Source organism: Corylus avellana, chromosome 1 (assembly GCF_965113065.1).
Source record: "Corylus avellana chromosome 1, dhCorAvel1.hap1.2, whole genome shotgun sequence".
Taxonomy (NCBI): domain Eukaryota; kingdom Viridiplantae; phylum Streptophyta; class Magnoliopsida; order Fagales; family Betulaceae; genus Corylus; species Corylus avellana.
In genome coordinates, this window is record NC_142490.1 from 4,464,101 (window position 1) to 4,490,542 (window position 26,442).

At 36.4% G+C, this 26,442-nt stretch overlaps 3 protein-coding genes and 1 non-coding gene across 4 annotated transcripts; all 4 read right to left on the minus strand.

The window, feature by feature from the left end:
* Positions 1-723: 723 nt before the first annotated feature.
* TRNAG-CCC (transfer RNA glycine (anticodon CCC)) lies at positions 724-794 on the minus strand. The gene has a single exon. It is a non-coding gene; the product is annotated as a tRNA-Gly (tRNA).
* A 2,185-nt stretch (positions 795-2,979) lies between these two features.
* RECQSIM (RECQ helicase SIM) lies at positions 2,980-12,026 on the minus strand. Its single transcript, XM_059582071.2, has 16 exons — positions 11,871-12,026; positions 9,795-10,399; positions 9,482-9,701; positions 9,289-9,399; positions 8,635-8,824; positions 7,883-8,222; positions 7,427-7,653; positions 6,934-6,990; positions 6,018-6,098; positions 5,697-5,760; positions 5,325-5,424; positions 5,165-5,245; positions 4,897-4,984; positions 4,352-4,468; positions 4,117-4,209; positions 2,980-3,481 (listed from the first exon to the last, which is right to left on the minus strand). Exons 2-16 carry the CDS (start codon positions 10,381-10,383, stop codon positions 3,122-3,124), a joined length of 2,718 nt encoding a protein of 905 aa, XP_059438054.2. The 5' UTR covers positions 10,384-10,399; positions 11,871-12,026; the 3' UTR covers positions 2,980-3,121.
* A 3,898-nt stretch (positions 12,027-15,924) lies between these two features.
* BIP3 (Heat shock protein 70 (Hsp 70) family protein) lies at positions 15,925-19,886 on the minus strand. Its single transcript, XM_059579873.2, has 7 exons — positions 19,739-19,886; positions 18,910-19,174; positions 18,580-18,791; positions 17,472-18,194; positions 16,835-16,989; positions 16,659-16,741; positions 15,925-16,563 (listed from the first exon to the last, which is right to left on the minus strand). The coding sequence occupies exons 1-7, from the start codon at positions 19,785-19,787 to the stop codon at positions 16,080-16,082; spliced, it is 1,971 nt and encodes a 656-aa protein (XP_059435856.2). The 5' UTR covers positions 19,788-19,886; the 3' UTR covers positions 15,925-16,079.
* Positions 19,887-21,336: 1,450 nt separating this feature from the next.
* LOC132168814 (Actin-binding FH2 (formin homology 2) family protein) lies at positions 21,337-25,529 on the minus strand. Its single transcript, XM_059579872.2, has 4 exons — positions 23,508-25,529; positions 22,906-23,099; positions 22,281-22,516; positions 21,337-22,203 (listed from the first exon to the last, which is right to left on the minus strand). The coding sequence occupies exons 1-4, from the start codon at positions 25,109-25,111 to the stop codon at positions 21,475-21,477; spliced, it is 2,763 nt and encodes a 920-aa protein (XP_059435855.2). The 5' UTR covers positions 25,112-25,529; the 3' UTR covers positions 21,337-21,474.
* Between the last annotated feature and the right edge of the window lie 913 nt (positions 25,530-26,442).

Below are 26,442 nucleotides of genomic sequence, written 5' to 3' on the forward strand. Positions count from 1 at the left end.
TGGCATACTTTGAGAATGACGGATGTACCCCTGACTTTGGTTCGAGTCTTTGAGTTTGAGGTAAGGGTTAGGCCAAGCTTAGCCAAAACTCATGTTTGAACCACATTAATTCACCTAATATCATAATATATTAATATCTACTCTAAATATTTAAAACAAAAAATTAACACCTCAAACAACAACCACCAACCATATCATCATCACCAACAAACTATTTTTTTTTTAATTTTTTTTTTATAGGTAATCAAATTTTACTAAAATTAAAGGGCACACCCAAATACACAAAAAATGTATACAAGAAAAAGAAAAAGAAAATCAAAAAATTCGTGGTAACTAAAAATGGCATTAAAACCTAGGTTACATACGCTAGGTGCCTCAACACACGTAGTCCTGACTAGGCCTCTAATGACTGACACTTTGCCTTCGATATCAAAGGTCAGAGGCAATCTCAATTTATAGTACACACAAGATTTACAACACTCGACCAATTGGACAAGTTGGCCATGAGAATACAATTAGCAACTTGCTACATGGCAAACATCTAGAGACCGTAGGATTTGTATCTTAAAAAATATGGACTACATTAGGTGTCTCTTTTGAAAGGATATGCTAGCTGCAGTTGACAAATAGCCTGTAAGTAAAAATAGTAAAACTTACTGAAAAGGCCAGGATATGCTAGCTGCAGTTGACAAAGAGCCTGTAAGCAAAAATAGTAAAACGTATTGCGCATCCAGGGAATCGAACCCTGGTCAGTACCGTGGGAGGGTACTATGATACCACTACACCAGATGCGCTTCATGACACAAAGGCTTGAACATTATACTTAAAGAGAATATACATTTTTTCCTAAACTACCAAAATTGGTTAACACCCTTCCTAAAGTAAGCAAAAAAATGACTAATTTTTTTTTTTAATAAGACTCAAATACTCTTATAAATTCGAGAAAAGAAAAAAAAAAAAGAGTTCCCTTAACGGGTGCAGGAGCCAGGAGGTATGATGTGATGTTGAGCTCACCACTCGCAAGATGGCTTCAAGCCTTAGCAAGCTTGGCATTTGAAAGGGAGATCGTGTCATGCTTTTTTAAAGGCTAGGCATGCGGATACATATGCAGATATTGGCACATTATGCGGTTCTTACTTTCGATAACCACATATGCATCATGTAGTTACTAACAATTATTCGCGTCATTTTTGTTGTTATTAACCTCAATTATTATATCGTTATGTGCATATTAGGTAATAAACATTTTTAGCCTTTATTAAGGCATATTTTAAACAATTTTAAAAATATTTTGTTTCGTGTTTTGGCATGTTTTAGAACACTAGCAACAACTTTTTTTTTAATTTATTTTTCTAAATTCAAGGAATCAAAGAATTTTCAGTTTCTATTCAAATACACTTCATAATAGTTTCTCTTTATTTTTCTGTATTCAACCAAATTGTACATTAATACATACATTGTGCGCTTTAAGAAATTCAAAAACAAAAAATAATTTCAATGGCCGTGATTTTGCTTCTATATATCCTTCCTCGAAGGATTCACAAATCCGGGTTTTAGCTTTTCCCAATGGGGTTTTTGTAGCTTAAGAGAGAAAGAAAGCTAGAAGAAGAACTAATGTGCTTTCGTTGGAATGACTAAGCAGCCCTAATATTTGTCCATAATATATGGAGTATTTAATCATTTGAATTTGTCAAAATATATGAACCACCCACCAATAAATGTCAAATTACAATATGAATTATCAGATAATTTAGACAAAGTGTTGTACAAAACCAATGAATATATATATACCTTTATGCATTGTTTTGACTATATAAAATCAATTGAAATATTGGATTCTTCGCCATGATCAACTTTATCAGGGAAAGAGGTAATGATCTTCATTTGGACTCTTCTCAAATGAACAGCGAACTCCATTGCCTCATTCATGGCAGCTCGAGCTGCAGCCAATGCCTCCTCAAGCTCCTTATTGATCAAGTAATATGTGCATATTTGGCTTAGAATCCGGTCGTGTCTTTCTTGGAACCTTTGCACTCTTTCTTCAGCATGTTCCAAGGCCTCCCCAATGAGCCTTAGTTTCTCTGCTGTGATTTGTTGCCGATGCCATCTCTTCAAGTTAGGCACACAGAAGAAGAATGAGGCTGAGAAGCCCACAATGGCAAAAACGATGCCACCATAATCCATGAATTCTTTTTTATTTATTTATTTTTTATTATTATCATTTTATTTGCTGAATATATGAAAGAAACTATGTAGTGTCTTGGGATTCTTTGCTTGGATTGAGGGGGGCTACAAATTACTTTTCTCTCTTTTATTACGTGGGACCATTATTGGGTGCTTCCATGCCTCATCACGAAGAAAAATCTTTATATATGTTTTTCCTTTATTTTGCAAGGTATGGTACTTAATTAATGGCAAAGTCTCTCTCTCTCTCCCCAAAGAAAAAGGCTGGTGATTTAAATTAACAAAATGATTAATGTCAATATTAAAATCAAAGCAAAATTCAATTTGCAAACCCACCTTGATGCGGATCCAAATTTCCCATTATTAAGCCCAAAGGGGAGCAATGAATAATAACAAGATAGTGAGAGAGGGTTTTCATTGCCTATGCAAAAGAACAAGGATCATCTCCAATTAGTTATATTTAAGAGATATTTTTGTCTCACAAAAAGTGAAAAGACAAAAAATTACCCCTTAAATATAACTAACCGGATACTCTTCACTTCATTTGAACTAAAGAGGATCTTGTTTCCATGCAAAAGATCCAACAGGTAGACCTCTTGTTCAGCTCCCTACTCGAACAAGAGAGAGCTCTTCTCATGTACCTCTACCGGTAGAGAAAGAATTCTCAATTACAATAACATGTTTGTCCCTTCGTTGCACCTCCTATCACAACCGTCCAAAATGTTTTCCTTCAATTCTCTAGATATTACTACTTCCTTTTCTATTTCCAAAGTTTGAAGTGAACAAGTTCTGTAATTAATTTCAAATTCAATATGCGGTTATATACCAAACTCTGCTCTTTCCAATTTCAAGCATTGATATCTAACCATCAAAACAACTCAATTGTAGATTCAATACATATACTGTACGCTTCAACAAATTCAATGGCCTTGATTAGTCACTTGTATTTTGATAATTTTGCTTCTATCCTTCCTCGAACAGTTCTTGAAGATGGGTTCTGTTTGTTTGATTTTCTACCGTGTGACTTTCGTGGTGCTCGACGCTTTTGTTTCCGTGAACCACGTGCCCCATCCAGCTTTCTATTCGGTTGCACTTGCATTCTCTCTAAGCGTTGACGACGGATCTCAGGATCTGCCCAGCCTCTTCCCCATTCTGCAAAAGATGAATAAGACTTGGGCTTGCTCACTGAGAGCAGCATATCTGCTTCAGGATAAACATTGAAAGGTTGTTCCCTACTAGATTGCAAAAACTCCAAGCCAAGTTTTGTTGGCGCTGGGAATTTAATCTGAACATGAATCTGCACAAGATAATGCAGTTAAAAATAATGGCACACAAGGGCTAGCAACATACAGGCACAAATAGGCAACACCATATGCATAGCGCACAATCAGATGTGCAAACATTGCTCACAGTTTTAGACGTGTGCGCATACTTCCCGATACACGGTAGAACAACTAGTTAACTATTTTTGACACTAGTTGGATTGTACAAGGGATGGACATTTATGATCTTCAACCTACTAATTTTGGTTTAGAAAACAACTATAAGAAAGTAAGAGTTCACGTTGTTGCATGACATCCACGACCCAATATATTTAGTCCCCATAGTGTCTTGAATCTGAAGAAATATATCAGTGCAAGGATGAGCATAAAAATGGCCCAAAGCCCGGATTTTGTTTTAGGTGCTGTAAAAAGACTACATTTTCAATAGTCCAAAATTAATTTCAATTTTTTTATGCTGTACTTCTTTTTATAGCACCTTAAGCCAAATCCACCGGATGAAAACTCAACGAAACCAGAAGCCAGACTAGCCTAGCCCGTCCATGTAATTCCCTTGGGATAAGACCTCCCAAGGTGTTGCCTCTCCCTTGATCAACTATATCAACTAAAAATTGCAACTGGAAAAGGAAAAACTCATTTTCCAATTGTATACCTTGTTATCTGCCTCTCGGATGTACCCTTTATCTTCCATAATTCGTGCAAGACCTTGCCACCAACGCAGATCAGTTGCCACAAATTTTTGAGACTGTACATGGTCATGAGATGAAAAAATAGCAAACAGCAACAATTTGAGAAAAATGTCTTATACGCCATATCAAAAAATCTGACACATGTTTCCACACACACACACAGAGAGAGAGAGAGAGAAAGAGTTGACTTAGCATCACCTGCTCCCTTATTTTACTGACAAGCACTCTGAGGTTTGGCATTTCCGTAGATCTCCGTTGCTTAATGTCAGTGCACATGGTATCATCATATAACCCATCCATGAAACTGCTCTTATCCTGAAATTCAACACAAATCTCATTTTAAAATAATATTAATTAACAACCCTCCCTCCAAAAGCACATATTACGTCTGTACACTGCTTAGAATTTCAATACTACAAGTATTGTACTTAGCAGGTTGGCAATAAGTTCTCAAGATGGGTATTAGCATTTAGCTGACCAAAGTGTTTCCCAGACAGAATATCCAGACATACATGTGTAATTTTTACATACACGCATGCAGATATGTATGCATGCATTTGTGCATGTGCAGACCATGGTAGAAAAATAGGATGCCAAAACATATCAAGAACGATCAAATCACCTATTCATCAGATGGTCAATGGCATAGTGTCTGGCAGCTATATTGCCATGCTAAAACCAAATATTTATGACAAAAAACGTAGTATCTTGACTCAACTGAAATAAGCATGACCATTACTTACATAATGAGCTGCAATAACCTGCATCAAAAGATCAGCCTCCTCTTTCAAATTCTGCATTTCAGGAGGTCCATCAACGCAAACATCACACCTGCATATTAGATGAGGTTATCCCTTATAGACCATCATTACAGAAGGGATTACTAACCATGGCAATGGAGCAGACTCATTGCTTAATATTTACAAATAATAATTACAATATTCCTACCCTGAAAAATTTTACTAGAAAAATTATCAACAGATCCAACAGAAGAAAGGAAGCATTACGTACAATAGACACTTCTCCCTTAAATCCTCCCCAAAGTACTCCACAAGTGTCTGAGCCCGACAGCAAGAAGTATTCACACCATATCTGCAATTTTATCTTTGTAATAAACTGTTCAAGAAGAGGAAAAAAAAAATGGCTGCAAGGAAATGCAACTGTCACTAACCTGAAGCAGTCAGATAGCATCTTATATGCTTTTTTAGTCTGATCTTCATTTCTTTTATTCGGCAAGAGTGATGGCACTCGTGTTTGGTTTGCATATAGAGCTGCTTGGCAAAAACATAACAGATTCTATTTAACTTTTTTCTATATATGAATGATAAAACACCACAATATATTTGTTTTTATGTTTACAGCACTGCATTTCTTTATCTAGACTTCACAACACAAACCATTCTCCACAAAGCAATACAAGGTGAAAAAGAAATTAAAACAAAAGGGCATGTGGGAGCCGCAAGCACATAGAAGAAACTGTGGACTAAGAATTTCAATTATATTTAGGAATAAATACACAATTTAACAAAAAAAAAGAACTTACTGCATTCTGCTAATTTCCCATCCCTGCCAGCTCGACCTGCTTCTTGATAATATGCCTCCAAACTCTGTAAGCAAACTAATGGTTAAAAGAAGTTCACGCTACCAAAAAAATGATTTTTTTTTTTTTTTTTTTTTTTTAACAAAACACAAATTTGGCAGGCAGAAGAGCATGCAAATTTCCACACTATTTTTTGTATGAATGCAAATTTCCACACTAATAAACAGATATTCAGGTGATATGTAACAGTTAGTGCACAAGTCTACGAACAAATAATGGCGAAACCCAGTAAACATTGCACCCAAGTCAAATTTAAGAGATCACCTGTGGCCAACCATAATGGACGATTCTTCGGACATTTAATTTGTCAATCCCCATTCCAAAAGCAATTGTTGCAACAACAACCTGCAGGTGACAGGTAACAGTATAGATGAGTACAAATTGAAGTTTCCTATCGCCACAATATTCTTGTGAAATAAACAGAACAAACGAAATAGAATAAGGCCATTGCCCTCTGTGGGCAGATATAGCATTAACAGGTGTAGAGCTTTAGTTTCCTTGAGCCAACAATGGAATACAAATGTTATAAGACCATCAGCAATCTCTGTTGATGAATTAGATTTTAAATTGAATTGATTTATACTCACAAAAAGTAAACATTGTATTAATAACTAGAAAAATCTATATCTAAAATGAACGAGTCTTACCATCTTCTTGAACACATTTTTGTCTGACCAAGCTTGAAATCATATTTAAACAATCTCATCATCAGGTAGTATGGAAATATTTAAGCATAGGTGTACTGAATTTACAGTAATATATCAGAAAATTCTATAGACACTATTTATGCTCAACACTAAAATCCTAAATTCTGATTTGGAAGCAGAACTCGACTCTTAATTGAGAAAATACAGATATAATGAGTATTCTCTTCAACTAAAAATTACCATTTACATAGATTTATCTAGGACACTCCTCAAGATATGCGATGGCCAAAGACCAAGCATGACATATATAAAAACAGTTTTTCTTTGTTCTTCGATGCTACATGCAACTGGTGAATCTTGAATCTTGAACCATGGCCCTGCCCTTCACCCTATTTTTACAAGAGGAGAAGCCACTTTTCAAGCTATAGCTGATTGAGAAGTTGGTTAGTTATTCAACATGATATCTATGGACGCATGAAACCATCTCGGCTTTTCCACTTTCAGTAATCTCTATGAAGAATGAAAGTCCATACCTCTAAAGAGTTTTCATGAAATTCCTTGTGAACCCGCCTTAAATGTGATTTTGGCAACTGGGGAGAGAAATAAGCACAAATGAGAGGCACATTAGGACAATTACAAAAAAATAAAAGAAAAGAATATTAGCAAGCAAGGCTCAAAATTACATGAAAATCAAGAGATGTCCGCCTGATTTCCCTGTCTATGGATGTTTCCTTACCATTATGGATTCCACACAACCAATTTTTGGCACTAAATTGTAATGCCCCCGAGACCCCCCACACCCCCCCCCCCCCCCCCCCCCCCCAAAAAAAAAAAAAGGCCCAATAAGAAAATGAGGTTCAGAAATTAGGGGAACCAAGTGTTTCTGTTAAAATAATTCTTTTCAGGCTAAGGGGTTGCCTTAGTGGACAGATAGAGTTAGAAAACAACATCATATGGTAAGTTGGTCATAGACCTCATATTATGCATATGAATAAACTTCTAGTAATTGCCATATGGAATACATACCGAAGCATTATAAGCAGCAGCTTTCACACCAAACCCACAAAGATATTTTGTGATCCTCAATGTTTCTTTTCTAGTAGGAACATATATAATAGTTAGTCCTTGCTCTAAAGGCTCACGCAGAAGTCTTAGTCTTTCTTCTGGTTTGTTTGGTGGATCAATTGTCTCAGATAGCCCACCCAAATCCCAGCATGCAGGAGGAGATTGTCCAGAGAATTCACCAAAGGCAACTGCAGGAATAAAAGCGATTGACATGTTGTGAAAAATCATCAATTTAGAACGAACTTGAAAGTTTGGTGATAAAACATAGTTAACATTTCATTCTTGAAATTTCTTTCAGGTTCTACTTTACTTATTACAGTATCTATTAGTCAAACAACAGAGAATATGAACAGAAGAAAAAACAAATTAAGAAAAAATTTATTTAAAAATAAAAAATAAAAACCAGAAGGCTCATACCATCCCAATCATCCACACCCTGAAAAATGTCAACATCATTTTCCAAATATTCAACTGACATTTCTTTTCCCTTTGAAGCTATTGAACCATTTTCCTTCACTGCATATACTTCATCATCACTGCCAGAATAGGAATCCTCAATGTTGTCCAAATCATTTGGAGAACTTCTATCTGCCTCAGATATACTACCATTCTCAGAGCCATCAGATGCATCATCTAATTCTTGTGAGATTACAGTCTGTTTCTTGCCAGCACTCTTTCTCTTTCTGACATATATGTCTATCAGTTCACGGAAATCCTTCTCATAGGAAGATGGTGACGATGTTCTACTATGCTTTACCTGTAAATGGCAGTAAGTGAATTATAGGGATTTCTTCAATAACAATTGTGGACGTTATAATCAGACACGAAGTATAATGAAGCAAATAAGAGTTAAATCAAATAATAATTGAACAACAGTCCATCAGGAAAACCTTAGAATTTCCTCTTCTCCTAATTGAAAACTGCATTGCAAGGATCAATCTAGAAAGAGGAATGCTAGGTTTACAAACAAATTTTACAAAAAAACTTTTACAACATGATTGGAAAAGAGATAAATTCAACTTTTGAGAAACCCAATCATATTGTGCCACATCATGTTGTAAAAGTTTTTTTGTAAAATTTGTTTGTAAGCCTAACATTTTTCATCTAGAAATCATAAATCTCAGAGAACACACTGAATGAGCACATAAAGGTATAACAAAAAACCTAACCAAAAACCGAAGATTTGGCCGGAAAAATGAAGTAAGCACAGTCTTTGTTTCCCTTGACATGCGTAGAGACTTGAGAATGTCTTCTCGAACCTGTGTTGTGGCAGTAGCAGTCAATGCCATCAGCGGTATATCAAATTTCAAGAATTTTAAACTGCTAGCACTGAAGTTCTCTCGTAATAAAGACAATCGCCTGAAACATCAGTACATATAAGTCAATTAATTGTGACAACTCTAATCATCTAATACAAGAAATAGATTGATAAGCCTAAAAGGAGTGGACGATAAAACGTCAAAGGCACAGAAAAGACAAACAATATATAATTGGCTAAACAAGGTGAACAATAAATAATAAATAGAAACTAACTCAAACTAAGTAGATATGGGACTTCTACTTATCAAAAAAAAAAAAAAAACATAGATATGGGACTTCTCGTTATCTTATTAAAAAAAGTTGCTAGCAGGGTATTTTAGATTGGATTAACTATGATCAGACTCACTTGCCTTCATGTGAATAACATGCATGGCTGAGCCATTTATTGTTAGTTATAGTAACATATTAGTAATAAAGCAATAACATGCAATGATTATAATCAAATCCAACCACTGCTTCTAAATGTTAAAAAGGACATCTCGGCCAGAAGGGAAAGCACAAACCTGTAATCAGGCCGAAAATCATGGCCCCACTTAGAAACACAATGGACTTCATCAATTGCAAACAAAGCAATTCCACGACTTTCCGCAAGCCTCTGAAGTGGTTTTATCAATCTGTGGCAGCATAGATTGTATTTTTAATTATGGAAACACCTCTGTAAAATAGTTGTTACATATTATACATCTTTTCTTTTACCTTAAAGCTGTCTCTGGGCAACTATATATTATGCTATACATGCCTTGCATCGCTTTCTGTTCCACAGTACTGTCGGGTTGCCCAGATCCAAGAAAGCAAGCAGACACCCCGTGTTTGGCTAGTTTTAAGCACTGATCATGCATCAAGCTAATCAAGGGTGAAATAACCACTACAACCTTCCCTGTTAATAATGCTGGAATCTGGAAACACAGTGATTTCCCTGTAGAAAAGTGATTGCGTTCAACTACTTAGCACCCATCCAAAACAATAGGAATGGGTAAAGACAAAGATATAGTTGAACAAGGAAGATTACCAGACCCTGTTGCTGCAAGGACAAGACAGTCTTGGTGAGCTAACCAAGCAGCCAAGGCTTCCTTTTGGAAATTCTTTAAGGATGAATAACCAAAATGCTTTTGCAAGAGACTGGTAACTTTCTTCTCCCAATCTGATCCAATTTCCAACTCTCGAGGGCAATCAACTAGAAATGGCTCTACCTCAGATTTAAAGTTACGACCAATACCAGAAAGATCTTTAGGTTCTTCTACACAAGAAGGCAATACGTTTGATCCCGAAACCAACACATCAGATAGAACATCAACCCTGTTCCGTTTGGGTCTAGCTGTGAATTGGAAATGGTTCAGTATGCTAGACTGGCGTGTTTGACTTGAAGGATGCAAGGAGGACAAGGCTCTTTTTTGCACAGCCTTGCCATTGCTTGTGGAACAGGTGGAACTAATTGATGTACCCCCACTATTTCTACGAGGACCATTCAAGACATACTCAAGTGCATCATCCAAAGATGACCCTTTTGCTTTTACAGCTTCTGTGACAGCGGAATGCTCAAATCCCATTTCAATTAGTCTTTCGATGACTTGATTAGAAGATATATCATCGCCATCCATGGTATGAAAATGTTCTCTGATGAAAAAAAAATAAGAACCAAAAGTCAAGCTTGCAACAACAACAAAAACATTGGATGGTTGGGAAAAGTTTTAATCTCCTGATAGAACACAGTAACTTATCAACCCTGCTCTGTTTGGGTCTAGCTGCAAATTGGAAATGGTTTAGCATGCTAGACTGACAGCAAGAACAACAAAAGTGGATGATTGGGAAAAGTTTCAATCTACAGAAATGTCCAATCAGCTCCATATAGAAACTCTAACAAATCAAGCTTTAGATTCAAATGAATTTTATGGAAATAAGGCAACTGACAAATTCATAACTCAAAGATGTCTTTCATATGACAACTAAATTTTTTAGCAAAAGCAACATTGTCTTAGTCTTGTCTTCACAAGATACTATAAATCAGGGGAAAAAAAAGTGCTGGCTAAACATACATTTTTAAATTTTACAGGAAAGGAAAAAAATTAATAAAGAGGGTCAATAAGAGAATTTTTCGTGGAATATCAGAGATAATGCAGGTCCTAAATAGCAAGGAATTCAAATATCACCTAGAATTCATTGAAAAAATTTAAAATAAAAAAAGATTGACCATAACTCCAGCACTAATTTCAAATGAATGACAAAATGGGCAATTGAGACTTAGTAATCTATGCATGTAACTCTAAGCCTATAGAAGGCAGAGCAGCAAATCAGAATCCAAAACCCCAAGATATAACTCCGATCGAAAGAAAAATAAAAAATAAAGCTTAAGATTTGTAGTGCAAGTGATCTAAACTGAACAAAAAAACAAGGCATAAAAGCAAAAGATATTAATAAATTAATAAAATTCAATCCAATCTTTGCCCAGCCAAGTTTTTTGTTTTCATTTTTTTTAAAAAAAAAATTATAAGTAATTAGTCCCAAGGGTAGACCTCCCCTTCTTCAAGGATGGTCCTCAACCGATTGAGCTTCTAACAGCCAGGCAAGAAACGGAACCAAGCAAGGGGGGGGGGGGGGGGGGGGGGGGGGGGGGGGGGGCGAGCAATGACCGCTGCCACCCCTTGGGATGAAACAACCTAAATGTTAAGATTCCAAAATTTATTCCCTGTTATTTTCCTCCACTTGCTTAGCAGCCAAACGGAGTCACCAAAACCCTTTCGTAATCTCAACTCAACAAACCATTAAAATCTAATGAAGCACAATGCCAAACTCCTACATGAAAAATACTCGTCAGATGGTGAAAAGTTCTAAACTTTTATTTATTTATTTATTTTAATTTTCCTTATTTTTCCTCTCCTCCATTTTCTCAGCAACCAAACGATGCAGTGGCGTAAAACAAAAAATAAAAAATAAAAAAGAGATCAACCATTCTAATTTCAGTTTTATCAAACCCAAGAATATATCAAAGGAGAGATAAATACAGATAATATTCGAGATTATTACATAAGAAAAAAAGTCAACCAGAAGCTTACATAAAAAATATAATCAGAAAATTTGAAACACACACCAGAGACAGAGAGAGGAAAGTTGTGCCCAATGCTGAGGTTTTTCCCGCCAGAGCGGAAGAAATTTCGGAGTCGGGGTTTGCAGTTGGGTCAGAGTGAACGCATTTTCACACTTTTACACTCTCTCTATTCAAATATTAAACGCCGCCGTATGGTTAGACGTCGGGACTCAACGTTCTAGGGGTTTGAAATAACGGCCTAGCAGCATACGGCCGAAAAACAGGACGACCCAAACTATTATTTTTTGCTTTTTTTTTTTTTAATTATTATTTTTTTTTATTAATTATTTATCTTAGGTGACGTAAATAAAAGATTTTAGCTTAGGTTGTTAAAAAAAACCAAAAAACAAAACAAAACAAAAAAACTAAGGAAAAAAAAAATCATATTTAGTCCTTGCAGCTTTGAATAATAAGGTCCTTAGGTTTTGCCCACATTTAAAATATATCCATATGTCATTTTACAGTAAAATGCAATGTCATATCAACAAGTGTTGAGTCATGAATTAAAAAGATAAATAAATAAAAATTAAAAAAAAAGACTCCTAAAAAATCATTGACATGTGTTAAATCACATCTTGTCCAAAAAGTTTAAGCTAATAGGAAGAGATGGAGTCCAACATGTGTAATATTTAATTAAAATGAGATAAATTAACAGAGTCAAGGTTTGATCTGAGGACCTTTGGCCCTGACACCATGTTAACTCACCAGTTTTTTTCAAAAGTTTAAGCTAATAGGAAAATGTAAATTTAATCCCTTAATCAATACTTTAACAACATGACATGTAGAACTTAGAGAAACACAAAACCTAAGAACTTAAAGAGCAAACCACAATAACAAAATACTATGGTTCTGTCGGTGTGCCATTGCATTAAGATGTTGACATAGATATTGGCATATTGCTTTGTCAAATGAAACACATGTTACATATGACAATTGCCAATTCTTACAATAAAGTGATAAAGTGATATATTTTAAACTTAAACAAAACCTAAAGACTTTATTAGTGGAAATAAAAACCCAATGACTAAATTAATATCATGACAACCTAAGAATCAAATATGATTTTTTTTCTTTCAAATAATAATACTATATATTACATTTTTATCCACAATAATTCTAAAATAATGATGTGGCAATTTCAATCGAGCCTTAGATTAGTCATTGTTAACAAATATATATATATATATATATATATATATATATATATATCCAAAGTGTTGAATGGTTATGCAAGATTAGTACCGTATGATAATTATGAAATAAAAATTTAGTTTATAGCGTTACTTTTCAAATATGTTGTATTTTTTAAACGGTGTTGTAGATTTGATTCAATTTTTTTTTTGTAAGAGAAAGAGAGTGAAATTAAATATACTATATATAATAAAAAGTATAGTTTAGAATTGCAATAAATAAGTGTTAAACCCCGCAAAATATAATGGGTTATTTACTAAATACCCCATATGGTTTCATAACTTTATTTTTTCTCCTTTAAGGTTTTACTTTTATCATAGGAGGTCCATGTGGTTTTGATAATAGACCAAATTAGGCATTATGTCAGTTGACTTAACGAAATTTCACGTGGACCAATCAAATATTAACACGTGGCACCTACTTAATTTTTTTAAATTAAAAAAAAAGGAAAAAAAAAAATTGAGGGTGGCTTGGCCTCCCCCTTTAGCCATGGGGGTGGCCTAAACCACCCCCAGTGGGTACTGAGCCACCCCCTTGGCTCCAACGAGGTGGCCGAGCCACTCCCATCCGGCCAGATGAGGGTGGCTCGGCCCTCCAATTTTTTTTCTTTTTTATTTAAAAAAAAAACATTTTTTTAAAAAAAATTTTAAAAAATTAAGTGGGTGCCACGTGCCAACATTTGATTAGTCCACGTGAAATTCCATTAAGTCAACTAATGACTAATTTGGTCTATTATCAAAATCACATGGGTCTTCTGTGATAAAAATGAAAACCTAGGAAAAAGAAAATAAAGTTATGAAACTCCAGAGGTATTTAGTCTTTAACCCAAATATAATTAAGTGAAACGTACGTTGAAAGAAAAAAGAAGTGAAACGTGCATTTACGTGTTTAATACGTTTAGGTTTTTTTCCCCACCGACTTTAGCGGTTATAAAACCAACTTTAAACACAGAGACTCCCACTTCTCTCTGCCTCTCTAGCTATGTTTGCCTAGGGAAAGCCCCGCACTGTAGCTGGAACGGCACTGTTCCAGCTACAGTGCGGACTAACACGTGGCTGACTTTTTCATCTTTAATTTTTTTTTTTTTAAGCAAAATATATATATATATATTTTTTTAAAAAAGCAGGAAAACGCTGGGGTGGTTCCAGCCACCCCTTGGCCAAAATGGGGTGGCCGGACCACCCCATTTTTGGCCAAGGGGGTGGCTCCAGCCACCCCCTAGCCGATCTGGGGGTGGTCGAACCACCCCCGTGGCCAAGGGGGTGGTCCGGCCACCCCCTTGGCCAAAAAAAAAAAAAGGGAACGAGTGCATTTGGGGGTGGCCGGACCACCCCCAAGGGGCTGGGGTAGTTTCGGCCACCCCATACAGCCGGTGTGGGGTGGCCGAAACTAAATACAATTTCGGTTTTCACATGAATCATTTATAAATAAGGGCCATAATATAAATGATTCATGTGAAAACTGAAATTGTATTTAATTTATTCTAATTTTATTCCTTGATGGGAGGAGAAACCAATAAAGATTGAGGGTCCATGACCTACTTATAAATAGAGCCCTGTGTAAACAATCTATTGGCATTGGTAGACATAGGTTAGAAGATATCTCTTTCTTTGTTGCAGGGTTTAATTTCTAATTCGCTTGAGCAAACATGGCTAGAGGTAATTTTGAATCCTTATTTCAGCTGCGTATTTTATAGCATCTAATTTTATATGCTAACATGTGGTATCAGAGTCAACTCTACGCTATTTTGCTTCGCATTAAGTTTATGTTGGCAAATAAGAGTTGTGCAGGTGCTGCATATCATTTGTCTTGCTTGTAATTAAAGATCGTCTGTTTTATCACCTCCTTTGGTAAATATTATTGCAACCTCATGCATCATTGCGGTTCTCTGCTGCATCAACATTAATCCTAGTAGCTCTATCAGATCAAATTTATCTTTGTTTCTTTTGCCTGAAAAAGCCCCAAACCCTGTTGCTTCTGTCTATGGTTAGAATTATCACGAGTGTTTGGGTCTAATTATCGTAAGTTTTTGTGTTTCTTTGTAAATGACTTTGCAAGAAGTTGTATTACTATAAATTTCTCACCCAGTGCATATCTTGATGAAAGACATTCATAACTATCTAGGCTTTGGAGATGCTTGCATCTTTTGTAGCCTGGGTCTGATGTTGTTGCTTATTTCACATTGCAGCTTAGGAAGATGCTTGATCTTCTGGTGCACGCATCACAATGTCGTTCTGCACTTTGCCAGCACCCAGATTGTCGCAAGATGAAGGGCCTTTTTCGCCATGGAATGAAATGCAAAATGCGTGCATCTGGAGGTTGTGTTATCTGTAGGAAAATGTGGTCTCTTCTTCAATTTCATGCTCATGCTTGCAAAGAATCTGAATGCCACGTACCACGTTGCAGGTTTATTGATAAACTAGTTGTCAAAGTTTTTTTCCTTTTTTCCCCTTTATGTTTGAGGTGATAATATATAAGTATAAATATATTATTTTAATTTGTTCAGAGATCTAAAACAATACTTAAGGAGGCTACGGCGAAGAGCTGCCGTGATGGAGATGATGAGACAGAGAGTTGCAGAGGTTGCCATTAATGCTGGATGACCAATTTGTCTACATAGCGGGTGATAATGGAGTTTTGAATAAAAGCCCTTGACAAATAGAGGGGGAGTATATGGAACCATATAAAAAATAGTTAGAGCCTGTTTGGCCATGACCCATTAACTGTTTTCTCGGCCATATGCAAGTTAGTAAACAAACAACTAAAAATGGCCAAACTTTTTTCAACTGAAATCATTTTATGCCGTTTAGGATTTTTCATGGATTTTTTTTTCTTCCATGCCTGTAATTTCAACTAGTTGCACACATGAACAGTAAAAATCATACAATTACCCACAAAACTTAATAACTATATTTCTCCTATATAATGAGCGTTTCGCCTAACGAGTAAAATTAAGCTTTGAAAGTAATTAGTAGAAAAAAAACAAAGCAATTGGGAAGCCTCTCATATCCTCCAACCATTCTACAACTCATCATTTGGTTCTTCATCTTCAGATTCAGCTGAACTTCCACCACTCTTTTCATAAACTTGCTTTATGACAGGATTACACACTGCTTCCACCTCCTTCAACTTCTCCCCAAAATCTTCCTTCTCTGCGTTTTGGTTATCATCCAACCATTCCAGAGCTTCTTTCAGTGTACTCTCAATCTTCTCCTTGTCCTCCGAATCAATCTTATCTGCAAACTTGTCAGTAATGCTGCTCCTCATGTTGTATATGTAAGTCTCCAACTGGTTTCTGGCATCTATTCTCTCCTTCACCTTCCTATCCTCTTCTGCAAACTCCTCAGCCTCCCTCACCATCTTTTCAATTTCTTCCTGGCTCAGACGCCCCTTATCGTTTGTGATGGTGATGGATTCCGACTTCTTCGCCGCCTTGTCCTCCGCTCTCACATGTAAGATACCATTGGCATCAACCTCAAAGGTTACCTCAATCTGGGGCACTCCCCTGCAATAAGAATCACATCATTTGATAAGAAACCCATGATATAAAAAAACCATTGCAATGCAGTAAAGTTTAATGTAAGTTCTGTTTTAGATTACCTTGGAGCAGGTGGAATGCCCGATAGATCAAACCTTCCAAGTTCACGACAATCCTTTGTCAAGCTTCTTTCACCTTCAAAGACCTGAAAATTTTCAACAACAACACGCGTAAGCAGCAGAATATTTATCAAGAGTGAGGTTTCTCATGTCGATTTTTGTGTATTCATATGTTGTACCTTGATGGACACTGTGGTTTGCTGGTCTTGGTAAGTGGTGAAGATCTGAGACTTCTTAGTTGGGATAACAGTGTTTCTTGGTATCAATTTCGTCATCACACCTCCAACGGTTTCGATTCCCAGACTCAAAGGAGCAACATCAAGCAAAAGTATGTCTGCAGACGACAAAAGGGAAAATCTTACTAAGCATTATCTAAATATTTTGGAAAAACTTCATTTTAGACCTCTAAACTTTTAATTGTTATCACCTTGAATCCTTCCATTATATTTTAAACTTTAAAAGTTAGACAATAACATTTATACCTTTAACTTTTTTTATAAAATTTTAAATTTATCTTTAATTTCAAATTAAATTTTTTTTTAAAAAAAAATCACAATATGATTCACAGTTGGGTTACCTTGTAACCTATTTTAAAATTTTTTTTTTTTCATTTTTTTTTTAATAAAAAGAAAATTGAAAGGTAATTTTATATTTTTAATAAAAGAGTCCAAAGTGATAAAAATTGAAAATTCAGAAGTTCAAATAAGAAATTTTAAAGTTTGAACGGACATGTCAAAAGAGATGGTAATTCAGAGGTCGAAATGAAGTTTTTCCATACATTTTAGTAACAAATTAATGTTAAAACTGAATCATTACCTTTGGTTTCATCCCCGCCTTCGCCACTGAGAATCCCACCTTGAACTGCAGCCCCATAGGCAACAGCTTCATCAGGATTAACACCCTTGTTTGGCTCTTTGCCATCAAAGAAGTCTTTCAACAGCTGTTGCACCTTGGGAATTCGAGTGCTTCCTCCAACAAGTACAATCTCGCTAACATCTGTTTTCTTCAGGCCTGCATCTTCCAGAGCCTTCTTCACTGGCCCCATTGTCTTCTTAAACAAGTCCATATTCAACTCCTCAAACCTTGCTCTTGTCAGTGGCTCTGAGAAATCAATACCATCGATAAGAGACTCAATCTCCACGCGCACTTGGTGCTGGCTACTCAACGCTCGCTTCGCCCTCTCACATTCCCTGCGAAGCTTCCCAAGTGCTTTTTTATCCTTGCTGATATCTTTGTTGTACTTCTTTTTGATCAACTTGATGAAGTAATCCATCACTCTGTGATCAAAGTCCTCCCCACCCAAATGGGTATCTCCACTAGTGGCAAGAACCTCGAACACCCCATTATCAATGGTCAGGATGCTAACATCAAATGTACCACCACCAAGATCATAAACCAAAATGTTCTTCTCTCCTCCTTTCTTGTCCAGACCATAGGCAATAGCCGCGGCCGTAGGCTCATTGATTATCCGAGCCACATTCAGCCCGGCAATAATGCCTGCATCCTTAGTGGCCTGCCTCTGCGCATCATTGAAATAAGCTACAACAAGCAAGAAATAGAAACCCTTTAGGTCATGAACGCAAAGACATAACAATCACAACTCTCAGAAATATCAAAGGAAAATCTCTCTTTCTTGCCCTGGTTTTGCAAGTAATGTATATATTTTTTTTTTCAAAGCAAGTAATGTATTCATATACATAAGAAACTGACAATTCATCAACCTCTTCTCTTCCTAGTATATAGTATAGAAATTCGTAACAGGGTCAAGAGATGAGATTAGAGAGCTTCATGCACATTCCTTGATTTAGGACAAACAAATCATCATGATTTCCATCCTTATCATTGCTCAGTTGTTCATTCAAAAATTCTCAGGACATTCAGAACATTCAAACTTTTTTAAAATAAAAAGAAGTTTTTATAATACCTGGAACAGTGATAACAGCATCTTTTATTTTCTTCCCCAAATACGCCTCTGCCGTCTCCCTCATCTTTCCCAAAATCATAGCACTGATTTCCTCAGGGCTAAACACCTTCATCTCACCTTTCACTTTCACTTGTATATAAGGCTTCCCATCCCTGTTCACAATCTTATAAGGCAAAAACTTTATATCCCTCTGAACCTCCGGATCATCAAACCTACCAACAAAAACAGACGAAACCCATTTCAATTCACCTTTCAAAACATAAAACCCTTTCTCCATTTCGTCTTCAAACCAAAACAAACGGAGCCTAAAAGGAAAAGAAATTCACTTACTTCCTCCCAATAAGCCGCTTAACATCAAAAATAGTACGTTCTGCGTTGAGAGCCGCCTGATTCTTTGCGGCCTCTCCGATTAAACGCTCGGTATCAGTGAATGCGACCCACGAAGGGGTGATTCTGTTCCCTTGATCATTGGCTATAATCTCCACATGACCGTTCTTGTACACCCCCACACACGAGTAGGTGGTTCCCAGATCGATACCGATAACGGTCCCGAGCTTCGGTTCACCGGCTGCCACTGCTACCCCTAACAAAAATTCTTTAAAAACACACACACACACACACATTCAGTTGAGTTTCTGCTAAAACCCAAATCTTAATTCTTCCAAAGAAACATTTGGAAGTCATTTCAATGCAAAGTAAAATAGATAAAAATTAAACGAATTATTTATTTTTATTGAATTTTCTATTAACAAGGAGATCTAAGAAGTAATCTTAAAAACAAAAACCAGGAATACTATCATTTTTTTTTTCTGCAAATTCAGAGCACTCATATCTCCAAAACCGAAAACTTACTCCAAAACTTTCTCGTCCCCTGTTTGGTTGCCAGAAATTACTCTAAACAAGTAATCGAAAGATAAAATAAAGAAAAAACCCATAAGATCTTCGTTATGTTGTTTTCCCAAGAATCATAATATCATACAAAAAAAACTCAAAAACCTTCTAACTTTTTTATTCTTTCCCACACTTTCCCTCCAACCAAACAAAGTTACAGAGCTCCACATGTGAATCTAAAAAAAAAAAAAAAAAAAAAAAAAAAAAAAAAAGAAGAAGAAGAAGATAAACAGAGACTGAGTGACAGCTTTGTCTTTTCCTTTCTTACCTAAAACAAAGAGAAGCAAAAACGACACCGCTTTGTCCTTCAACCTCATTGTTGTTGTTTTGCGCAGCTCTCTTTTTGAAGATGACGTTTCGTTGGCGTCTGCGACTCTGAACGTTTCGCTGAAGCTTTCGCAGTGATCGGAAGTTGATCTCGTCAATATTTTTAGTTGAGGGAAGCAGAGAGTTACGACGAGTATTTATAAGCTCTGGGCTGTTTTGGGGTGCTAGAGTGTTCTAGCAAATAGCAGTTTGACACGTCAGCGTTTTAATCGCTTTGTTGTTCGCGCAATTTCTGTACACGTATGGCGTTCAATGGGAAGCTAACACGTAGGGGGACCCGAAAGTTCTTGATGCGTGAAGAAACTGTAAAGAGGAAAAAAGGCGGGATTATGGGTTGAAGGATAGTTTCGATATTTGCTTGACAGGTTGGGGCATTTTGGGATATTTGCTAATTCTAGATTTGTGCTACAAAAGAACGATGTCGTTTATGTTTTATTGCTCAGGAGTTCCCAAAAGAAAATTTACATGTGTGATCAGTTTGGTCTAATTGCTGCATGCATTTTTAAGTCTGCATTTATTGCACCTTTTTTTTACAAAGTAGAAATTATCATTTAATTTAAAATTTAATACTAATTTTTAATGCTATATTAGTGGTGAGGACGCATTTGAGAGTGTATGTAGTATTTCTCCTTATAAACTAGAGATATTGGGATATTAAAATTAGTCAATTAACAAGCTTTGTCTTATTTCTTTGTTTAGCCTAAAATGTTCTCAGTAGTTTTTAGTTTTTCCCAAACCCGTTGCATATCAATTCCTATTGGTGATTTACCAAAAGAAAATGCTTGGAACACTGCACTTTCTTACAAATTTACGTAGTAGTCCATTTAAGGTGCTACATTGTGTCACATGAGAAAAAACAAAAAAAATTAGATGTTTAGTGTCTGACATGATAAGTGTTACTTGAATTGTCATGCTAGTTTGTAAGTGATTTATAATTAAAGCTTTAGTATATCAATTTCTAGTTTGGATTTGCTTTTGTTGACAAAAAAAAAATAAAAAAATCATTGTTTGTTTCAAATTCTAATAAAGCAGTTCAATCCACTCAACCCAACCCCTAAAAAAAGCGAGAAATGATAGAGACACAACTTATGTCATATGAGAAAAAACAAAAAAATTTAATTGTTTAGTAGATGACATGTAAGTGTTACTTGAATTGTCACGCTAGTTTGTAAGGGTTTATAATTAAAGTTCCAATATACCAATTTCTAGTTTAGATTTGCGTTTGATTGACAAAAAAATTCATTGTTTGTTTCAAATCCTAATAAAGCAATTCAATCCACTCAACTAACCCCTAAAAAAAGCCTTCAAGCTCAACCATTTGTGATTGAATATAAATTAAATGAATAAATTAATTTTGCTTGTCAGTAAAGTTTTTGTGATGAGTTATAGTTTGATATGATATCAAAGCAAAGATCTTGAATTCTACTCTCATCTTTGTCTTCATCATTATGGAGTTAAATATTCTATGTGTTTCGCATCCCTTATTAAGATGGAGTTTGAGCCCACACATTAACCATTTTCTATCGACTTAACTTTTGGAATAAGTGGTAGTTTAACAATTTCATAGTAGACAAACAATCCAATCTACATGTTTCAAAGCTTTACATAGAAACAAAAATAAAGTCAGTATTTGATAGGTGATGGGTTGTATCTCATAAACACACCGAGCAATTTAAACTACCGGAATGGTGCCAGAGGATTTAGGCTTCGTGGGGCTTTTGAGCTTCTAAGCTCTTTGCAAACATGGTCTAACATTCCAAGAAAATCTCTAACAATCACAAAAATTCGAAGTGGGTTGGCTTCATCTTTGCTCACATCTCCATGAAAATACTCAGTAATTTCTTTGACATGTGTGAGGATCCTATCTTCATCCCCCTGCAATTCTTTTATCTTTTCCTCTGCATAAGAAATGAATGATCTCATTGAGTTGACAAAGTTCCCATTGCTTTCATCCACCCACAACTCCCTATGTACTAGATGTTTCAGTTTAGCCATTCCATCTGATAGATTTGAGACAGAGCTTCCAAGAACATCTAAGTCGATTGCAGCTGTCTTTTTCACATTGTAGAGCTCAGTACTTAGGCCAGAAACAAGATCAAGCCCCATTCTTCTGTAATCTTCTTCCCTTTCTTCAACAGAATTGGTTTTGCTTTTCTTGCTGATCCTTCCCATAATGCTATCTGAAACTCTAATTCCTTCTGAGCGGATTATTTCTTGAACAACAAAGTGGAGTAAGGTTGTTTTCCCATCTGTTCCTTTCACATCAGCAAGCTTAAGGAGGGCATCAAGCTTAAATGCTCTGGCACCTCCTCTGATTGTTCCAACATTCATACGGTTGCCGGTTTTCAGCACAGCTTCAAGTAGCTTTAAGAAAAGTCTGCTTGATCTGAGTTCCTTGCAGGCTTCCTGATAACAAACATAAATAAGGGTGAGAGTGATTATTATATTGGAAAAAGTAATTGTGGTTATGGTTTGATGGTTACCTCTAGCATTGAAAAAGAGTTCCTCAGGTGAACCACCTCATCTTCAAAAGTTTCTCTGTAAAGCATGGCTTCAACTCTAACAAAGGCAAATGGTATCCTGAGAATTGCTTTGACAAACTTCTCTGCAGACCCCAGTTCGTTTATATCTCCTTTATAGCCAGAGAGCTTTCCCTCCTCTTCCTTGGTTGGAACCATCTTCACCAGTGCCTCCAGTTGTTGTAAACTCAACCCATTCCCTGTTTCCCACCATTTGATAATATTGAAAAAGATGAAAGAGCCAGAGGAAGTTTAAATATGCTGATAGCAAATAACCTTTTCACATATTTTTTTATCAGCCGAAGTGTTTATAAAGAGAAATGATATTTATACAACTTAGATGATATGGCAGTAACTTTTTTTTTTTTTTTATAAGCTTTTGCTGATTGAAAGACTTATTTTCATTACCATGTCATCCCAGTTGTATAACGATGCATTACTCGTTTATAAATATACAACTCCTCTCACCATAAGAGATGTGGAGCTATATGTTTTCAAATACTCTGCGGTACTTTATCTTAAGGATAAAACTATAGGGAAAACTTCACTTAATTACGATTGCTTATGCTTTGAAATTTAGGACTTATACCTTGTAGTAGTGCGTCACAAACTTGCTCAGCAGTCACATTCAAGGCTTTTGAGAGAATAGTTATGTTCTGTAGTCTCTTTGGCTCTAGCACATGCTTGCTTGGAGAGGGAGTCTTGCTCTTTGCTTCATCTGCACTCTTCATTGAAGTTTGTAGATTGTATCCAAAAAGTGATTCAATCATTTCCTCGTCCAACCTTTTTCATGATTCATCATAATATGTTCAATTGTATGCAGAAAGAAAGGAAGAAAAAAGTAACCAATAACATAAGAAAAATACTATTTAGTAGACTACTATACGACTCCCGTATTACTGGGATGATTTGACAACTTTTTTTATTATTATTTTTTTTATTTTTTTATTTTTATAACGTAGGAGAACTTTACTAAGATTAATTGCACGTCGCAAACGCATACAATACAACAATCCTCACCGTTAATCAAACTCCTATGGGTAACTGACCCCACCCGCCAGAACCAGTTACCAGGTAATCCAAGAGCTTTGATGATCAAAAAATTGATTTTCACTTCCACGTCATTCTAATTGTATGAGAATCGTATAATAGTCTACTAAATAACATTAATTATAGTGTAAAGAAACTTACTCAAATGAACTTGATCGCAGCTTATCCCAAACCATTGATCGATCGGGGGCAGCTCTAACCTTGTCCCAATGGAGTGGCTTCAATTTTGCTAATGGAGTTCCATCTTTCCCCATTGGTGTAAATCGAGGCAGTTGAGATGGTGGAGGAGGTGGGCCTTTGGCAGAGAAAAATGGAGGTGGACATGGTGGTGGAGGAATATGAGATGGAGCTTGTGATTGTGATGGTTTAGGAGGGTTTCCAGGTGAAGAAGGTGTGTCTCCTTGTGGAGTTCTATTTGTTCCTGATGAAGAAAATGAATTTCCTGGAGATGATAAATTTGGCAATGTGAAAGAACATGAAGCTTTAGATGTAATTCTAGTTGAAGAAGAAGAAGGAAAACACGTCACACGGGGCGGTGGAGGCAGCGGAGGTGGTGGTGGTGGTGATGGGTGCTTCAAACTATTTTGACTGTCTGAAGAACATTCAACTGTTTGTTTTTCTGGTTTTGGATAGCTTGGAGATTGTGGAGGCATTTCAATATCTAAAGATTTGGGCAGAGAAGATTTGATCTGTGACTCCAGTGGAGTACTTAAAATATCTGATTTCTCACTTAGACTACCAGCTGAAGCATTGGAAAGCCGGGCGTTTCTCCATGAAAGTGATTCACCAAAAGAATGGAAAGATTCATCATCGGACGAATGACATTCAATGGGAATAATTTTTCCCTCAGATGAAGAATTCCCACCATCTGATTCATATATGAGTGACTCTGCATCCTCATGAACAGATGTAATTTCCCTTGTAGAAGAGCTACTAGCATTTTCAGAATCTATCTTTACATGTTCTTGAATTGGTTCTTCCATCTCATGCATTGTACATTTAGGGGTGCTATCATATGATGATGTGTTTACAGGTTCAGTAATTTGCTTAAGACAAGTCTGCTGCTCTAAATCCTTTCCTAATGAATTAAGATAAAATAGATCAAGGCCAGGATTTCTGCTCACCTTGCTTGCTGAATCCTGGGTACTCACATTCTTTAGTTTACCTCTGGTTCCTCCTTTTTTGCTGTAGACAGATAGAATTCTTGTGGGTTTCTTTCTCAGTTTTCTGCGTTTCTTGCAGAGCCAGATGAATCCAAGACCACAAACCAAGAAGACAGCTCCTGCAGACAAGATGACTGCAACAAGAATCGTTCTGACTCGGTCTTTTCCTCTCTTCTCTTTTTGAGCCTTGTCGTGTTGTGGGATATTTGAACTCGACCGGTGTGATGGATGATGGGGATTTGCATGGATATGCAGCACTGGAGATGGAGATGGCGATGGAGCTTCAGCTTCAGCTTCAATGGTGGGATATGGAGAGGGTGATGGTGCCATATTTTCATGACTTCTATGTGATGGATTTCTTATGTGGAAGTTTTTCAGTCCCAGCAAAGCTCTGAACTTTTCCACAATCAAAGCTCCCTTTTCTTGACTCTCATCCTCTCCTGAAACTTTCTGAATGTAGTATCCAATCCCATCTCCATGAACATTGAAGTCTTCTGCAGCATTCAACACCTTGCCAGCAATCAATGATATGAGAATGAAAATGATGATGATCATGTGGAGAATCTCGGAACAAAACCCCATGTTTCTTTTCCAACCAAAATCATGAAAGCATCAATGTAACTTTCTCTGCTTATAAATCTGCCACTCCTTTTTGCTTCATTCTTTTTATCTTGGAAGAATTTATTTTTGAGTTGGTGTTGGTAATGTGCAATGAAGATCTAGCCAGAAAGCCTTTAATGCTACTCCAAGAAACCCCTGAGCCTGGCAATTGTAGTTGTACTGGGCCTTCTTTACTTCCCTATTCATGCACCCTTATCTTCTCTTACCACCATAAATTCTTCTGCAAAACACTGTTAGTACTATGCATCATACCTTTCTTCTGGAAACCTTTCTCTCTCTTAATTTGACTCCATCTTTTTGTCTTATTTTCTGATCTTCATCAGTCTTCGCTAGTGTACTTATCATCTTCTTCAGCTTTAATGATTACATTTAAGAGTTCAAAAGCAGACTAAAACTGGGTCATGGATTTTGCAGTTGAACAAAACTTTTAGCAGCTAAAAGTCATCAAATCAAAACAATCCAAAAGTGTGTAGGTGGGTCCCTTTTTGGTTGGACTTTCGCCTAACTATTATTGATAGGTGATCATAATCTAAGTTTTCTCCTAACCCACATTATTAAAAGGAGAGATGGAGGGTCAAATGCTCCATCACTTTCTCATGTGATCTTCCATAGAGAAGCTAAAATGCATCATATCACAGTCTCTTTCCCACACTTTTAATGGAAGCTCTTCTTTGATATTGTTTTCTGTTTCACAACATGGTATCCATGGTTGGGTGGGCTTAAAGTTGATTTCCTATATAACCTTTATAAGGCATTAGCCCATGTGTGTCCCTCACCTAACTACAGAGAGAGAGAGAGATTCAAACCGACAGATACACTGGATGCCGGTATTCGAGGGCAATTGGCTTGGCTTAGCAGTAACCTGGAATTGAAAATGACGCCATATAAGGGGGGAGGGACCGCATTGGATGCTGGTTTTCTGCACCAGAAACTGGACCCAGTTGTTGGACCATTGAGGATCATAATAAGAATCACACTACCTCAACTCATCATCTAGGTGAGAGGCTCATTACTGAAATATCTTCCAAACAAAAGAGAGAGATGGCTCAATCTTATTTTCAGGCTTGTTCCTTTTTGGAGACTAATTTAGACAGAAAAAACCACTCCGCCTAATAAATGAAAAAATTCGTGGGCCTAACTCACTTCATAAAATCGGTCCCATAAGAGAGGGTTGTCTATTTCTTATAAACATGCCCAAAATCTTCTCCACGGGCAATGTGGGATCATTCTTCAACACCCTCCCTCACTTATAGGCCAGTATTTTTCCTAATTCTTGTCACGGGGTAAGTAGT

Coding starts and splice junctions, on each gene's coding strand:
- RECQSIM (XM_059582071.2), bottom strand. CDS start 10,383: ATGGATGGCGATGATATATCTTCTAATCAAGTCATCGAAAGACTAATT. Junction 9,400..9,481: donor TGCCCAGAGACAGCTTTAAG/GTAAAAGAAAAG, acceptor ATGCTGCCACAG/ATTGATAAAACCACTTCAGA. Junction 8,825..9,288: donor GATTTTCGGCCTGATTACAG/GTTTGTGCTTTC, acceptor CTGATGTTTCAG/GCGATTGTCTTTATTACGAG.
- BIP3 (XM_059579873.2), bottom strand. CDS start 19,787: ATGAGGTTGAAGGACAAAGCGGTGTCGTTTTTGCTTCTCTTTGTTTTA. Junction 19,175..19,738: donor TTTGCTTCTCTTTGTTTTAG/GTAAGAAAGGAA, acceptor GTGTTTTTAAAG/AATTTTTGTTAGGGGTAGCA. Junction 16,564..16,658: donor GGCATTCCACCTGCTCCAAG/GTAATCTAAAAC, acceptor TTCTTATTGCAG/GGGAGTGCCCCAGATTGAGG.
- LOC132168814 (XM_059579872.2), bottom strand. CDS start 25,111: ATGGGGTTTTGTTCCGAGATTCTCCACATGATCATCATCATTTTCATT. Junction 23,100..23,507: donor CTGCGATCAAGTTCATTTGA/GTAAGTTTCTTT, acceptor ATCATGAAAAAG/GTTGGACGAGGAAATGATTG. Junction 22,204..22,280: donor ACTCTTTTTCAATGCTAGAG/GTAACCATCAAA, acceptor GTTTGTTATCAG/GAAGCCTGCAAGGAACTCAG.